The sequence below is a fragment of the Cetorhinus maximus genome, chromosome 7 (assembly GCF_964194155.1).
Source record: "Cetorhinus maximus chromosome 7, sCetMax3.hap1.1, whole genome shotgun sequence".
Lineage (NCBI taxonomy): Eukaryota > Metazoa > Chordata > Chondrichthyes > Lamniformes > Cetorhinidae > Cetorhinus > Cetorhinus maximus.
Genome location: NC_135885.1, coordinates 56,470,169 through 56,484,646, shown reverse-complemented (window position 1 = coordinate 56,484,646; position 14,478 = coordinate 56,470,169). Strand labels below are relative to the sequence as shown.

The 14,478-nt window shown below is 40.2% G+C and overlaps 1 protein-coding gene across 4 annotated transcripts in view; it reads right to left on the bottom strand.

The window, feature by feature from the left end:
- pdgfd (platelet derived growth factor d) overlaps window positions 1-14,478 on the bottom strand; it is a 211,780-nt gene that overhangs the window by 39,631 nt on the left and 157,671 nt on the right. For all 4 annotated transcript variants that reach the window (XM_078545535.1, XM_078545537.1, XM_078545534.1 and 1 more), the window contains one exon: window positions 9,292-9,493. In XM_078545535.1, coding sequence (XP_078401661.1) covers window positions 9,292-9,493 — 202 coding nt within the window. The remainder of the gene's footprint in view (window positions 1-9,291; window positions 9,494-14,478) is intronic.

Sequence of the window (14,478 nt, the reverse complement as noted above, 5' to 3'; positions counted from 1 at the left end):
GCAGGTCTGTAGAACTATCGACATGTATGTAACATGTGCCATATAGGTGCTGAGACTAATGTAAAAACTATTACAGGTATTGGTAAGCTACGCCCAAGAAACTATCAGTTCTGATTTCAATATATTTTGATGGGCAGTACAAACTTTGAGCTACAGGGTGGGTTTAAAAAAATACCATTAGTTGAATTGTAATGCAAATTACAGCACATTTATAAATGTTTCATAATCAAAGTTTATTACAAAGGAATAACTCTAGTTGCATAATACCACCTGTTAGACTTTACCTTGTTGGCACATTTGTGTAATTAAGAAGGCCTTATTGATCAAATTGTACTGTACATAAGCCTAACAATGAAAAGTCTTAATTTGTATGTATTTCTGGGATGATTCATTAATTTTGGAGTATGTTGTTAAGAAAGACTTAAAGTTGGCATCTCTTTAAGTACCAAATATTGTGATATAGCCTTAAGGAAGAACATGCGGAGTGAACTGAAGTTATAGCCAGGGACACACTTGAGGACTAGATGTGCCAGGGCCTCCAGTCAAAAGATACAAGTTATAGTTTAGCAGTTATAAGGGAAGTCAAAACTGCAATGCTGATTGGCCAGCAAGGTGGGCTGAGGGCTATAATGTTCTGATGACCTCTGGTTAGAGATACAAATTAAGATTAGATTGTTGTGGCAATGCTAGGAGCACTCTTCTCATCCAAGAATTGCAAATGTTGGGTTAGAAGTTGTTAGTTCTGTTCATCCAGGTGCACATACTTGGGCTAAATGTTGCAAAGCTACCTGCAAAATGGTTATAAAAATAGGGTGCATCACTGAGGTCTTTGCACTTGCCAAGGGTTAGAATTTGTCACAGGACAGTTGCTGGGGCAGGGCAGGGCATTTGTCAGGCAAAAGAGTTTGGAGTAGGTCACTGGCTATGAAGTTAGCATTTGCATAGGACATTGCCAGTGGACGAGTATTTCTCACAGTTTGAGGGATTGCCAGAAGAACCCAGTATTAGGCTTTGCTAGAGACTAAAGTAATTGTTACGAGTTGAGGGTTGCCATTAGTAAGAATCAAATATTAGAGGTCATTGGATCCAGTATAGACAGGTTTGCCAGGGCTAAATTAATTGCCTTCAGCGAGAGTGAATAGAAAATGTATAACAACTTAGCTGTCAGTTAAAGTCTAGCATTTTTTGAGAAAGCTACAGTTTTTGTCAGAAAGCTGTTTCCACCAAAAAGAAAGGAGAGAGAAGAGAGAGGGAGACGATGTTCAGCAGGCAGCTGTGAAGTATGTACCTTCAGCAGTTAAGATGGACCAGAAGCTTCAGCAGTCAAGGTCAACTGAAAAGTTGTGGTTTGGAAAAAGGTCCATTAGAGTTGAAGTTGCAAAGGGATTTGTATATTTGTTTGAGTTAAGTTGGCTGAGCTAAAGTCTCGAAACACATGGTGAGCCAGGTTCAAGGAACCAAGAAGAGAAGATCCCAGGATCCATGAGAAAGACAGACTGACATGGGTTGAACTTCTGTATATGCCATGCCTCGACTAATGAAATGTTAAGTATCAATCTTTATTGTCCGATAAACCTTGTTAGTTTGTGTTCTAAATTAGTGATTGTCCTTTTTGCCAAGAATTTTCTTACTCTGAGGTTTAGTATAAAGTCCAAATCCCTTTAACAATGCATTCTAATTTAACAATTGTTTGTAATTAACTTGTTGCTAAGTGATATATAATAAGTTAATTGTTTACTTCAATAGTAAGGAAGAGCTGTGAAATAATAACTTTTCCTTATGGATTATTACTATTACTATCTGAACCCGGAATTAATATTTATTGAAAAATAGGAGACTATCTATTTCTCCATATTTAACAGCCATCTCGTGAAATCACAGGAAGACACAGCTTTAAAATGTGCATTCTAAAAATGCAATTATTTTAACAACTCATTCATTTTGGAGAAACATAGGCATTTTCTATTCATGGGGGATTTTATTCCTAACTGAGTCCTGTTTGCAGTGAACATATCATCTAAAGTACTACAATCAAGACATATATGAACAAAGGTAAGTGGAAACTGTGGCTAATTTTCAGTGAACATCAAAACACATGGATACATTTCTGCTTGAGTCACTGATATAAGTGAGGTGAAGATGGCGATAAAATAGCTGCATCACTTACTAGCCATTTACACTTGTACTCCAGCCACCTGCTGGACTATTTCCATTGGTAAGCCCCTTTAATATGTAAATAAGGATCTGATGTTTGTAAGGTGGCCAAGTTGTACTAGTAATAATAGAGTTGACTGCAGACACTTCTTAGGTAGAAAGATTAAGTTTATTTTCAATATACTCTGCAGCAACTACACATATGCTTTCAACTCCAACTCTATCTCTACACTGACTGCGGAGGTAGCCCGCTCTACTCACCTATTGGTTACTACAGATTATGCGATCTTCCTTAACAATTATTATTCTTAAAAGGTACATTGCAGCTCCACAACTTCAGATTCTTTGTCAGGGACCTCATTTTCTGAAGTTGCCTGAACATCAGGTGCTTCGGTGGGCACTTAAGTTCTGCATCTTCAACTCTTACAGGAACATCAGACATGTTAGTCCTGGGTTGAGAATCCTCAACAGGAAACGCAGACCCAGTCATGGTCACTGGTGGAACCAAGCCTTGATGATTTGTCTCTCCCTTCCTTAAATGGTCCACATGTTTAAAGATGGTCTGGCCTTCCGCCTCCACATGGTAAGATAAGAGATCCAGTCACCGCACTTATTTCGCCCGGTAACCACTTTAGCCCTTCCCTGAAGTTTCTCAACTAACCCGCTCTCCCACGGTAAATTTCCTCTCGCTACCTATGCCAGTCGTATCTAGTTTTCTGGTTTCTTTGACTCCTTTCCACCTTCCCCTGTAAATTTGGCATTATTAAACTCAATCTCATCTTGAGACTGCATTTCAACAATAACTCTGCAGGTGTGACACCTGTTGTTCTATGAGGGGTAGTCCTGTAATGAAAAAGAAAACATGCAACTTGGTTGCCAAGTTCCTGTGGAACTGAGACATGCTCATCATTTTCTTGTAAAGACAAACGACTAAGGGCATCGGCATTTGAAATTTGATTGCCAGGCCTATGTACAAAAGTGTATTCGTATGTTGCCAGGATTAAGGCCCTATTAGTATTTCTGTATCTTATTTCTACGTGCCTTCTTCTTAGCACAGACTTTAATCTCGGCCTTCTTGTTGACTTCGCTATTGGCCAGACTTCTCTCAGATGCAAGCTCAAACTTGTCCAAGCTCAGTGGCTGAGTCTCCCAAAATTTCATCATCTGTCTGCTTCTTGGAAAATTCTGCGAATTTTGCTTCCAAAGCCTCTTTGGCTTCATTTAGCTGATTCTTCAGCTCTTCCATCTCATTTTTTGTATTTGTTTGCTGCCTCCTGGAAAATTGAACATTATTGTGTCGTCTCTGCCAACTATTTGTTCAGAGAGGTGCTGAATTCTTTCTGTTTCTCTTTATACTTTTCCAGAGATACAAACTTTGACCTGAGGGAACCTTGTAGTGTATGAAGGTTTTTCAACAGGTTTTATTTTTTCCTTCAAAGGTTGCTCACCTCGTCTTGAACTCTGTCATCAAGCAGGGTCTCTTTGAGTTTCTTCTGCTGTTCTTCTAGGTTTTGGCTTAAGCCTGCATTTCTTCAGGCTGTTGAGTCCTTAACACTACTTTTTCAAAACAGGGATGCTTCCAGCTTCCTTTTGGAATCTCAGTGGCCAATCAAGGTTGATTTCCCTTAGCCAATTTCGTGCTAGAAGGCTTGGTCCTCTGCCTCTCAATACCAACACTGGTAGCTTTGCCAATTGGCTTCCATAATGGACAGTTACTCTGCTTATGCCTTTTATTGAATGTCTGCCTGTATACATTTTTAGTTTGGACGCTGTTCATTCCAAATTTAATTGATGTTCACCACTATTCAGATATCTGAGGGTATGTTCCCCAATTACTGTAGTGAAAGCTCCTGTGTCCATTTCCATTTTAACAGGTTTGCCATTTACTTTCATTGTGACAAATATTGGTTCTGTCTTTCCAACTTTCAGCTTAAACAAGGAGTAAATGTCTGAAATTGTTTTTTTAGGCTCTTCTACATTGTAGATTTCATCGGGCTTCTTCTTTTGTTTACAAGCCTGCTTGAATCTACCCTTGCACTGCCTCATCATATGTCTATTTCTGTGACAATAGTAGCATTCGATTATTTTAAACTGCCAATCACTAAAAGACTGCTCGTTTCCACCTTTATTAAAATTATTCTTTGATTTCGCTGCTAAGTTATTTTTCTTTATTCTTCAGCTATCAGGGTTGTCTCGCTTTTTTGCACCACTTTCATCTGAGGCTTCCCGCTCGATGTGGAGGACGGCGCCATTTTGCACGCCCTGTATTGCTTTTGAATCTTACCGCACTTTCCATGGCCAGTGCTATCTCTAGTGCCTTCTTGAAATCCAGATTCACTTCGGACAATAATCTTTTCTTAATAGTGTCGTCTTTCACACCATACACAAAACGATCTCTGAGCATCTTGTTCAGAGTCTGACCGAACTCACAATGTTCCATTAGCTGCTTCAAATTTGCCACATAACATGCAATTGTCTCACCCAGGGCTCTATTTCACACATTAAACCTGAACTTCTGCAATGTGACTGAGGGCTTGGGTTGAAAATGACCCTTCCCGAGGTCCACAAATTCATCAAACTTCTTCAAATCTGGGACACTAGGTGCCGTCAAACTTCAAATCAAGCTGTAGGTTTTGCTCCCACTGTACTTAAGAAGATCGCTCACCTCTTCTCTTACCCCATAATCTCGTTTGCTTGAAAAAGAACGTGAGGCGTTCTATGTATTAAGACCAATCGTCTGTGGCTGGTTTGAAAGGATCAATTCTCCCAAATTGTGGCATTTTGAGAGAGGATAACTTCTTCAATTCTAATGGAGCTTGCTACTTACAATCACTGGGCAAGATACAGTGCCAATTTCTTTCTAACTTGATTTATTCTGTTCAATCTTGTTTTATCCTTGTCGCCAGTTTGTTGCAGGGTGGCTGAGTTATACTATTAATGATAGAGTTGAACTACAGACACTTCCTGGATGGAAAGATTAAGTTTATTTACAATATCCTCAGCAGCAACTACACGTGTGCTTTCAACTCCAACTCTACCTCTAAACTGACTGCAGAGGTAGCCCATGTGACTCTCCTATTGATTACTACAGATCATGTGATCTTCCTTAATAAGTATTCTTAAAGGTACATTACACACTAAATAAAACAATAATTATTACATGGTGTAGGACCCCAATGGCCATTTTGGGAGATAACTGGGGGTTGTGCACTCTTTTTTTTTTCCCCTCAGTTTTACTTTGATGGCCCAGCTGATGAGGACAAAAATAGTAAAATTAAAATTATTTTTGTGGAGCCGAGAGAGATAGGCCTGCTTCTCCAGGCTTCATATGGATTACACAGGCTGTTGCTGCTGCCACGGGCTTCACCCACTTCCAGAAATCATGAAGGCCCTCCCCTAGGACTTGCCTTAATACCGGCCAGGCGATGATATAGCAGTGGCCTGAATTTGGTGAGCTGCATCAGAATGTATGTTTGTGACAATTTGCTGGTCCTGTTTAAATAAGGCTCAGGTCTCAAAATGATTGCAGCCTCATTATAAGTGCAGGTGTGTGACTAGCGTGCTCCATAGATTTCTCACCCAAGAGTTAAAATTAACCCCACAGAACCATAGCCTAGAAATTACTCGGTATGTTATACAAAAATGGACACATATCACATTCCTCTAATCGCTACTTTAACTGTGACACTAATCTGCCTAAAAATAAATGCCTCAAAGCAGCAGGGAAATTTAAATTTATACTGTGTGTGCAGTATATTCTTGGCTTATGTGTTTAAAGCTTTGGTGCTGAATAACTGTTAGATGTTGTATCAAAGAGCTGCCTCTCTCCAGATTCGTTGCTAAATTTTATCGCTAAATTTTCAGTGCTCAGAAATGGGATATATTTTCCAGTATTTGCACCCATTACCAGAAGCACCTGCTCCCAGGCCATGTAAAATTTAAACCAAATATAAACTGAAGCTCACACTGTGCCCACTAAATGATGTCTTCAGCTTAATCTCAAGAACATCATTTATACTTCATAATTCACTGACAAATAACTCAAAAGATAAAAAAAAAATTCCGTCATAGTTTATTGCTGAAATCATTTCAGTTAAAAATAAACTTCTTCCTGGCTCTTAACTGGACTGTCACCCACTAATGCCATTAATACTTTCTTTTTCTCCATATCATCACAATATCTTCCTCAAAGCAAACAAACGAAAATATCATCCATTACCCCTACTGCTTTGGCATTTCCTCACAGATCTTTATCTCATTGCTTCTTAAATTAGACATTTCCTCTATTCGATCCTCATTTAGAAATTGTCTGCCTCAGTGCACAGTCCACAGCTACTCTCATCATCGTGTGACATATTACCATTATTGCTGTTATCAGTGGATATAAAAATAATCAAATTCTATCCTAATACTGAGTGCTTTTCATTCATACCCTTGTACTTTTAAGAGTTAAAACACATATAAGCAGGTTGTTAGACGAGTGAGAATTTTGGGATTTCAGTTTGGACATTAGCAGAAAGTGAATAAATGTGAAATCCTATTATCCTATTGCTTCTGCTTGTACTTATGATGAGTGCCATATTATTATATCCTGATAGCTTGTGATGCAGCTTTTCAAAATATTAACATTCAAAATAGTAAATATTTTAACATGTTGACTCGTACTCAGCCGCTGACGGCCCCCCAGTATCTCCTCAAGTTGTCAATCCCCAAGTGTGACCTTGGACAGTGAGTGTCGGCAAGCTATACAGGTTGTGGTCATCTGAGCTGCACATGATCCTACCATTATCTGACTTTGAGTAGAAAGCATTGGATTGGAATTAGCCATGGGTAATCCAGCTGATTTTTCACTTTATTGCCTGGAGTCACTGAGCTCAATTGTCCTGTCCATCTGTTGGCCTGACAAGGTTAATTAATTCAGATCGGGGATTGAACTTGGACCTTGTTCATTACCACGTGAGTCATCAAGAGATCTTCCCATGCAGATACTTCATAAAAACTACAAGATGATTTATTGTCGTATTGCACATGAACAGGTTTTTAGGTGGGATAATTGGAGCAAGGAGAGAGATGAAGTAGGGAGAATGGAACAGGCAGATGTGAGAGATAATGGGAGGATGAAATAAGGGGAGAGGATGGGAAAGAGAAGAGAGTTGAGAGGGGAGGTGTGCAAAATTTGCTGGCAGAAGCCCAATTCCAGAAGTCCTGACCTGAACCTGATCTCTGTTATTTTTGCAGGAGGAGAAGTGGGAGTGGATTATAAATTGCACATCCATGGTTCACATAGGCAGCTGCCTATATAAATCAGCAGCTGCCTTGACTCGTGTGATTAGGTGTCTGAATCCCAAAGTGTGCATATTAGACCTGGTAGGAGAAGGTCTGAACCTTGTGGATTCGTTTAGATAGCCAGTGTACCCTTTTGGAGAGGTAAGGTATCCCTTTGGATATGGTCCCGGGGTATCTATGGGAGAAGCAAGGTGCCCTTTGGGATTGTGAAAAGTAGACATGATTGTGCGTAAAAAGTGTATAAACGCATTGGAACTGTCCAAGCTGTCAAAGAATTGTCAAAGAGCTATCAAGCTGTCAAAAAACTGTCAAAACACATGGAAAATGTCAAAACTCATTGGAACTGTCAAAGTTGTCAAGGGATTGAATTCTGCTAGGCTTTAATTTTTTTTTAAAAGTGTGAGCTATGAGGATAGATTGGGGAGCTTGGGTCCATTTTCCTTGGAGGAAAGAAAGCTGAGAGGAGACTCGAGAAAGGTATTCAAGATCCTGAGGTGTATAGACAGGGTAAACAGTGAGAAACTGTTCCCACTCAAGAGTATCAAGAACCAGAGGGCACAGATTCAAAGTAATGGGCAAAGGAGTAGAAGTGATGTGAGGAAAGTTTTTTCACCCAGAGGGTGTTTGGGGTCTGGGGTCTGGAATGAACTCCCCAAAAGGGTGGTGGGGATATGTTCCATTGAGGTATTCAAAAGGGAATTGAATTGCTATCTGAACAGAGGGAATGTGTAATGTTACGGGGATAAGAAGAGGAGTGGGATTAGGTAGAATGCTCTTTCAGTGAGCCAGTGCAGACTTGATGGGCTGAATGACTTTCTTCTGCACTGTAAAGATTCTGTAATGTCAGCATGGCTCCTAAGGTTGACCCAAGGTAGGACATTAGGTGAGTTGGCTTGGTGGGTGGGGGACATGAGTTGGCACTAAGTTGGCACAGGGGCTATAAAGGGCCATGGAAATGAGTGGGGGGCATGGGTTGGCATGGGGGTATGAAGGGCCAAGTGGTGTGGGTAGAGGCATAGGGCAGCATTGGGGTATGAGCAGCCATAGCGGGTGAGTAGGAGCATAAGGTCATTTGGATGGGGCATGGGGAGTGTGTGGGGGTGGGGGGTGATGGTGACTGTGTGTGAGGGCTGGAGGGATGTTTTATGTTTTGTTCATTTTCCAGTAAGTTCAACAAAGTGCCAGTGCACAGAGGTAGCCCTTCTGGCCAGCCCGGGAAGGAAGGTACAACAAAGGCTGGGGCAGCATTGGGTAACAAGGGTTCAGGGAGAGAGTGTGAGAAATATCAATGATCCAATGCCCGACTTAGCTCTGTGATGACAGTACTAGAAATTTGTTATGTTACTCCAATAATTTACCTACATGTTTATTTTAGGGTTCATGATTCTGAAATGATGTGTGTTCATTGGGGTTCATGTCTAGACCAGTAATATCATATGGATTATATAGTTGTATGTTAGTAAGACAGAAGTAGCGTTTAAAACCTTACCTCATTTTTATTATCTTGAACAGATTTTCAACTAATTCTATTAATACATTTCAGCGAGATGTAGAGTTTCCGGCAGGGCCATCAGGTGGCCAGAACTGCACAAGGTCTCGTGATAAGCAGAGTACAGTATCTGCTCTTGCTTTTACATCTAATGTTATAAGACATATTCAACACTAAAACTATCTATCACAGTACCACTTACAGACATAACAGAGACTGCAGGTAATTGTTGATATTTTAAAATTGGATTTTTCATTGACAGATCCTGGAATAGGAAATGTTGAAAAAGGATCTTTCAATCTTATTAATTTTAATATATAATGTTTTAATGATTATCATTTAATCATTAATTAACTTCTTACCTTTGGTCTTCCGTTGATGATGAAATGTTCTTCCACGAAACCGGGGTGTTGCTTGAAAAATATTGCTCAAGTCTTCTTCCCAGAATTCTGGATCTAAATGCCTCAGAAGTTCTTCTATTGTATCAAATCCAGCAATAGTCTCATCCAAAGACTCTGCAGTCAATGGTGAATCAGTAACTGCTGAGGAATGCCATACTGGCCCCTGTATAGAAAAGCATAATCAAATTGTATTAGTGTACCCCAACATCATTGTATAGTTTCAAAACAGCTAACAGTGTTTCTATCTATAGAGTGCTCTATTGTGTAAAATGTATCAGTGTTTTACACAATGAATTACTTTCAAGTTCAGTAAATGTTGTGTAGGCAAGATGTACCTCTATTACTCTAAATTTTCTAACAGCCTACAAGCCAGATACACAGTGTAGCAACAACATTCGTGTTCTGCTAATTAATACCAATCTGCTTACTGGTCAATTAATCACTGATGTATGGGCTAATCCTCAGTAATGAGCCTGCACTCTTACTTAAATTCATATTAAAAAAACACAATAGTGCATAAACATTTAAGTCTGCACTCAAGTAGCGCATGTTAAAGAATGAACTACCAAATAAACTCTTCCAATATCTTGAGGAAAGATTGTTTATGCTTGTCATGTCATTGATTTAATAAGGTGCCCCTGACTTGGCCTGTAACCTTACCAACATATGAAAAGTGTACGCAATTCATTTTCAGGGCTTTTTTGGAAAGAGGTCAGATTTTCTTTTCCAGTAGAATGTGTTGCCCTTAGAAAATTTTTGTATCAATATACGTCAGTGACTGCAGCACCTGAACTTAACTTGTCAACTGTTTCCTTCTATGTAAAAAATCAATGGCAATGTAGCCTTATATCTTAGCCAGGGTTTGCCGGCTGCACCTGTCCTGCACCTTTTTTCGGAAAGGTTAGGGAAGGGGGGTTTCAACCAAACCAGCAGTTTGAATCCTGTAGCTATTTGTATAAGAACACTAATCGAGTATCTGTAAATTACTTCAAAGTTAGATTATTAATTCACAGCAGTCTTCTGGTGTGAGAAATTCCCAGAGGTTTTGGACAGCTTCCCCACTTGACCTCACTCAGTGCTGGAATGATTTCAGAATGATAGATGTTCGAAATGGCCTGCAATCTATTTCTATTTTGCACACGGATTGAACTGATAATGCTTCAGTGAATCATGCAGTAAAACTGTCTTGTAAAAATCTACTTTACAAAAAGGGTGAGATGAACAGCACCGACTTTGCCACACATGCCGCAGTGGTTCAGTGCATGAATGGTGAAATACAGAGTTAAGATCAATAACACGATTGCAGCTACATATATAGAATGTAGTTTGGGCACTCCATGCTGTTTTAGATTTGTATAATAACCTTTTCTAAAAGGCATATGCATTGATATTAAAGCTGAATTAAAGGCCAGTTAAATTTAAATTAAACTGTTAGTTAAGCTGAAGGAAGTATTCATTCAAATCAATGCAAACTATCTAACATCTTAAACAGGAAGCACTGTCCATAACTAGAATAGCTTATACTTTAATTATATTTCCAAGTCTCAGTTAAGGGTTTAAAAAAACTTCATCTTAAAAGCACACAGCTTTACTCAAAATATTCTGAACTACAATGTTTTATAGAATAATACTGCCTAATTTTGTTGTTGCATTTGCTGCAACACCATTCCCCTGGTGCACTCTGGGGAATATATCCTCACAGTGTGTTGTATAAATGCCACAAAGCCAAAAATCCATCTAGGTGCCAGGATGCATCAACCTGCCAACTCCATCACAGAATCAACCAACGTTTGTGGAGTCAGAAGCAGGACACTTACTTTTCATGGAAATAACATGCGCTCACACCACTAGGATTGCAAGTTTGTTGCTATCACTCCAGAAAACTAGGAAATCTGGCACAGTCTAGCCTCTTTAGGGATTGTGCCTGAGCGGTGCATTAACATGCCCCACCACAGAATAGCAAGATTTTACTTGATGCTGATTCTAAGCATTGCAAGTTAACAATCACAAGACTGCATCAACAGGTGGCAAATGAAAAGGCACCTCGAGGGGATGGATGAATAAGTTAACTCTTGCACTTCATACCAGGAGACAGTGTAGGCCACTTCAGACTATGAATAATTCCTGATACAGGGAAGAGCTGAAGAGCAAGAAAGAGTAACGAAAGTAAAAGTTGCTCTCTTAGAGGCTGAGACAAGAAAAATTAAAATGGGGAATAAGGAAATGGCAGAGATGTTCAACAGATATTTTGTATCTGTCTTCACAGTAGAAGACAAAAAGCATAACTAAAATAGTGAGGAATCAAGGGGCTAATAAGGTTGAGGAACTTGAAGTAATTGGTATCATTAGAAGAAAAGCACTAGAGAAATTAATCTGACTAAAAGTCAACATATCCTCTGGTCTTATTGGCCTGCATCCTTGGATGCTAAAAGAGGTCACTGCAGAAAATGTAGAAGCATTAGTTGGGATTTTTCAATATTCCCCAAATTCTAGAACATTCCTGTGGATTGGAATGTTGCAAATATAATTATATTACTCAAGAAAGGAGGAAGAGAGAAAACTGGGAACTACGGGCCAATTAGCCCAACTAATAATTGGGAACACGTTAGGATCTATTATTATGCAGGTGCTAATGAAGCTGATCATGGGAAAAATTTTCCCCCGTTGAGGGGGGAGGTGCGGGAACGGGTGCGGGCAGGAGTGCCTCCAACCGGTGCTCCCGATTGGGGGCGCACCGCCATTTTACGTGGGCGGGTCAATTAAAGCCTGCCCAGCATGACATCCACTAGGGAGTGCTATGTGCTCCCTGTGCGGGCAGGGGGGGGATTCCCTCAGCCAAGAGTGCACTCTTTCGCGCATATGCTCAAAAGAGCCCACTGATCTCCCTGAGGCTAAGTGCTGCCTCAGGGAGATCGGCTCCAAATTAAAGATTGTTAACCAAATGATAGAAAGATTTCCTTGACATGTCCCCTCATGTGACACTGTCACAAGAGTTGGGACATGTCCATAGCTTTAATTGAAACCTTCATTAAATATTTAAAAACCCTCATGAAACCTCACCCCGCCCGTGGATGAGGTTTCATGCTTTTTCTGAAGGTTGCCAGGGCTCCCGGCCTGCCTGTCAACCTTAAGATTGGACGGGCAGGTCCATTAATGATAATTACTTTTTCAATGGCCTCAATAGGCCGTTGACAGATCAGCGGACACACAGCTGATTTGGCTGAAAATGGAAATGACATGGGGTGACGTTGGGAATTTTACATGTCGGCGAGCGGGCCCCACCCCAGCTTGCCGACCAGAAGATCCTCCCCCATATGATCTTCTGGGTAAGCATGGTTTAATGAAAGGAAAATCATGTCTGAAAATTAAATTAGAGCTTTTTGAGGATGTACCAGCACATCAGATAAAGGGCAACCAGTGGATGTAATGGGCCAAATGACCTCCTTCTGTGTCATAAATTTTCTATGATGGAGGGTATCCTCCATGTGAAGATGGGTCTTTGTCTTCACAAGGACTGATCAATTCTACCCTACTGTCATGGGCAGATGTAGATGCAACAGGTAAATGAGTAAGGAAGTAGTTTTTTTCCATCTTGTTGGTTCTCTCACCACCTGCCACAGGTATGTCCCAACATAAAAATACCAAAGTGGTAACCAGCAGGAGGCTTCCTTGCCCATTTTTAACCTGATGCCATAAGATTTCACAGGGTCCTGAAGCAGTGTTCAGGATTCCCAAGGCCACTCCCTCCTGACTGTATGACCCTGTGCTGCCACCTCTGGGATAGTGATGGAGAAGACTGGAACATTAGCTGTAAGGTATGATTCAGTGAGAATAAAGGTGTGAAGCTACTTTGGTATGTCCCTAATTGCTAGTGTGGAAGAATTTGCAGAGTCAACTGGGCAAAGTTTTCTTTTGTCATTTTCGATGCCTTGGTCGACACTGGGTGGTCTGTCCAGTTTTATCCTTATTTGACTTTTCTGTAGAAGTCTGATGCTAGTGAATATCTTGCTAGGCCATTAAGAGTCACCCGCATTGGTGTGGGTTGGACATAGGCCAGACCAGGCAAAGATGGCAAATTTTCTTCCCTGAAGGATGTTAGTGAACCAGATGGCTTTTTACAACAATCTAGTAGTTTCATGATGATCATTACTGAGACTGGCTTTTTATTATTTATCAATTAAATTTAAATTCCCCCAGCTTCTGTGGTGCAATTGAACTCATGTCTCTGGAGCATTTGTCTGGGAGTCCAGAAAACATTTTATAATGTCCTTCAAAAGAAACTGTTAGCTAAAATGAAGCTCATGATATTGAGGGTAAATTATTGACCTGCTGAAGAAATCAGCCGAGCTGCAGGAGAGAGAGTGTAGGGATAATGGGTCAGATACTGTAATTGGCAGAATGTGACAATGTGTTGGGGCCTCAACTTTTCATCGTATTTCTTAATGACTTCGATGGTGGGATAGAAAGCCAAATATTTAAGTTTGCCAATGACAGAAAGAAGGGTGCCATTATAAGCATTGTTATATTACAAAGATTCATTGATAGGTTGAGTGAACTGGCAAAACTATGCCAAATGGATTTCAATGTAGGGAAATGTTAAGTTAGCCACTTTAGTCCTGAACAGGATATAACTGAGTACTTTCTAAATGATGAAAAATTAGAAAGAAGCCCAGTTCTATGGAGTACCCCTTCTACAAGGCTTTAAACTTGGGGAATTTGGTGAGCAGAGTGTTTTAAGGGTTGATCTCTTTCTAAAACTTAGGTAAGTTTTGCATTTTTATTTAACTTAACTTTAACCTTAACTTTCATTTCTTTCAGTGTTGGTTAGTGGTAAACAAGCGGCCTGCTAGTGGCAGCTGCATAATTAATTAACTAGGTGGTCATTGAGAACTGGAAAGTACTGACAGCAGGGCCTTTGAAATATTTGTTTGTTTAAATGCAGGGGCTTTTGCTGTTGCACAAGTTCTATGAGTACTGCTTCTGTAGAGCACTAAATTCTGGTAAGTGAGGGAATTCTGTGCAGTGAGAAGAGGTAGAGCTCTGTCCTGGTATTTAAAAAGAACAAGCAGCAAGAGAGCAAAAACAAGAGAGAGAACAGGAGACAGCGAGACTTGAGAGCTGAGGTCTAGAGGCATTATTTAAAATTAA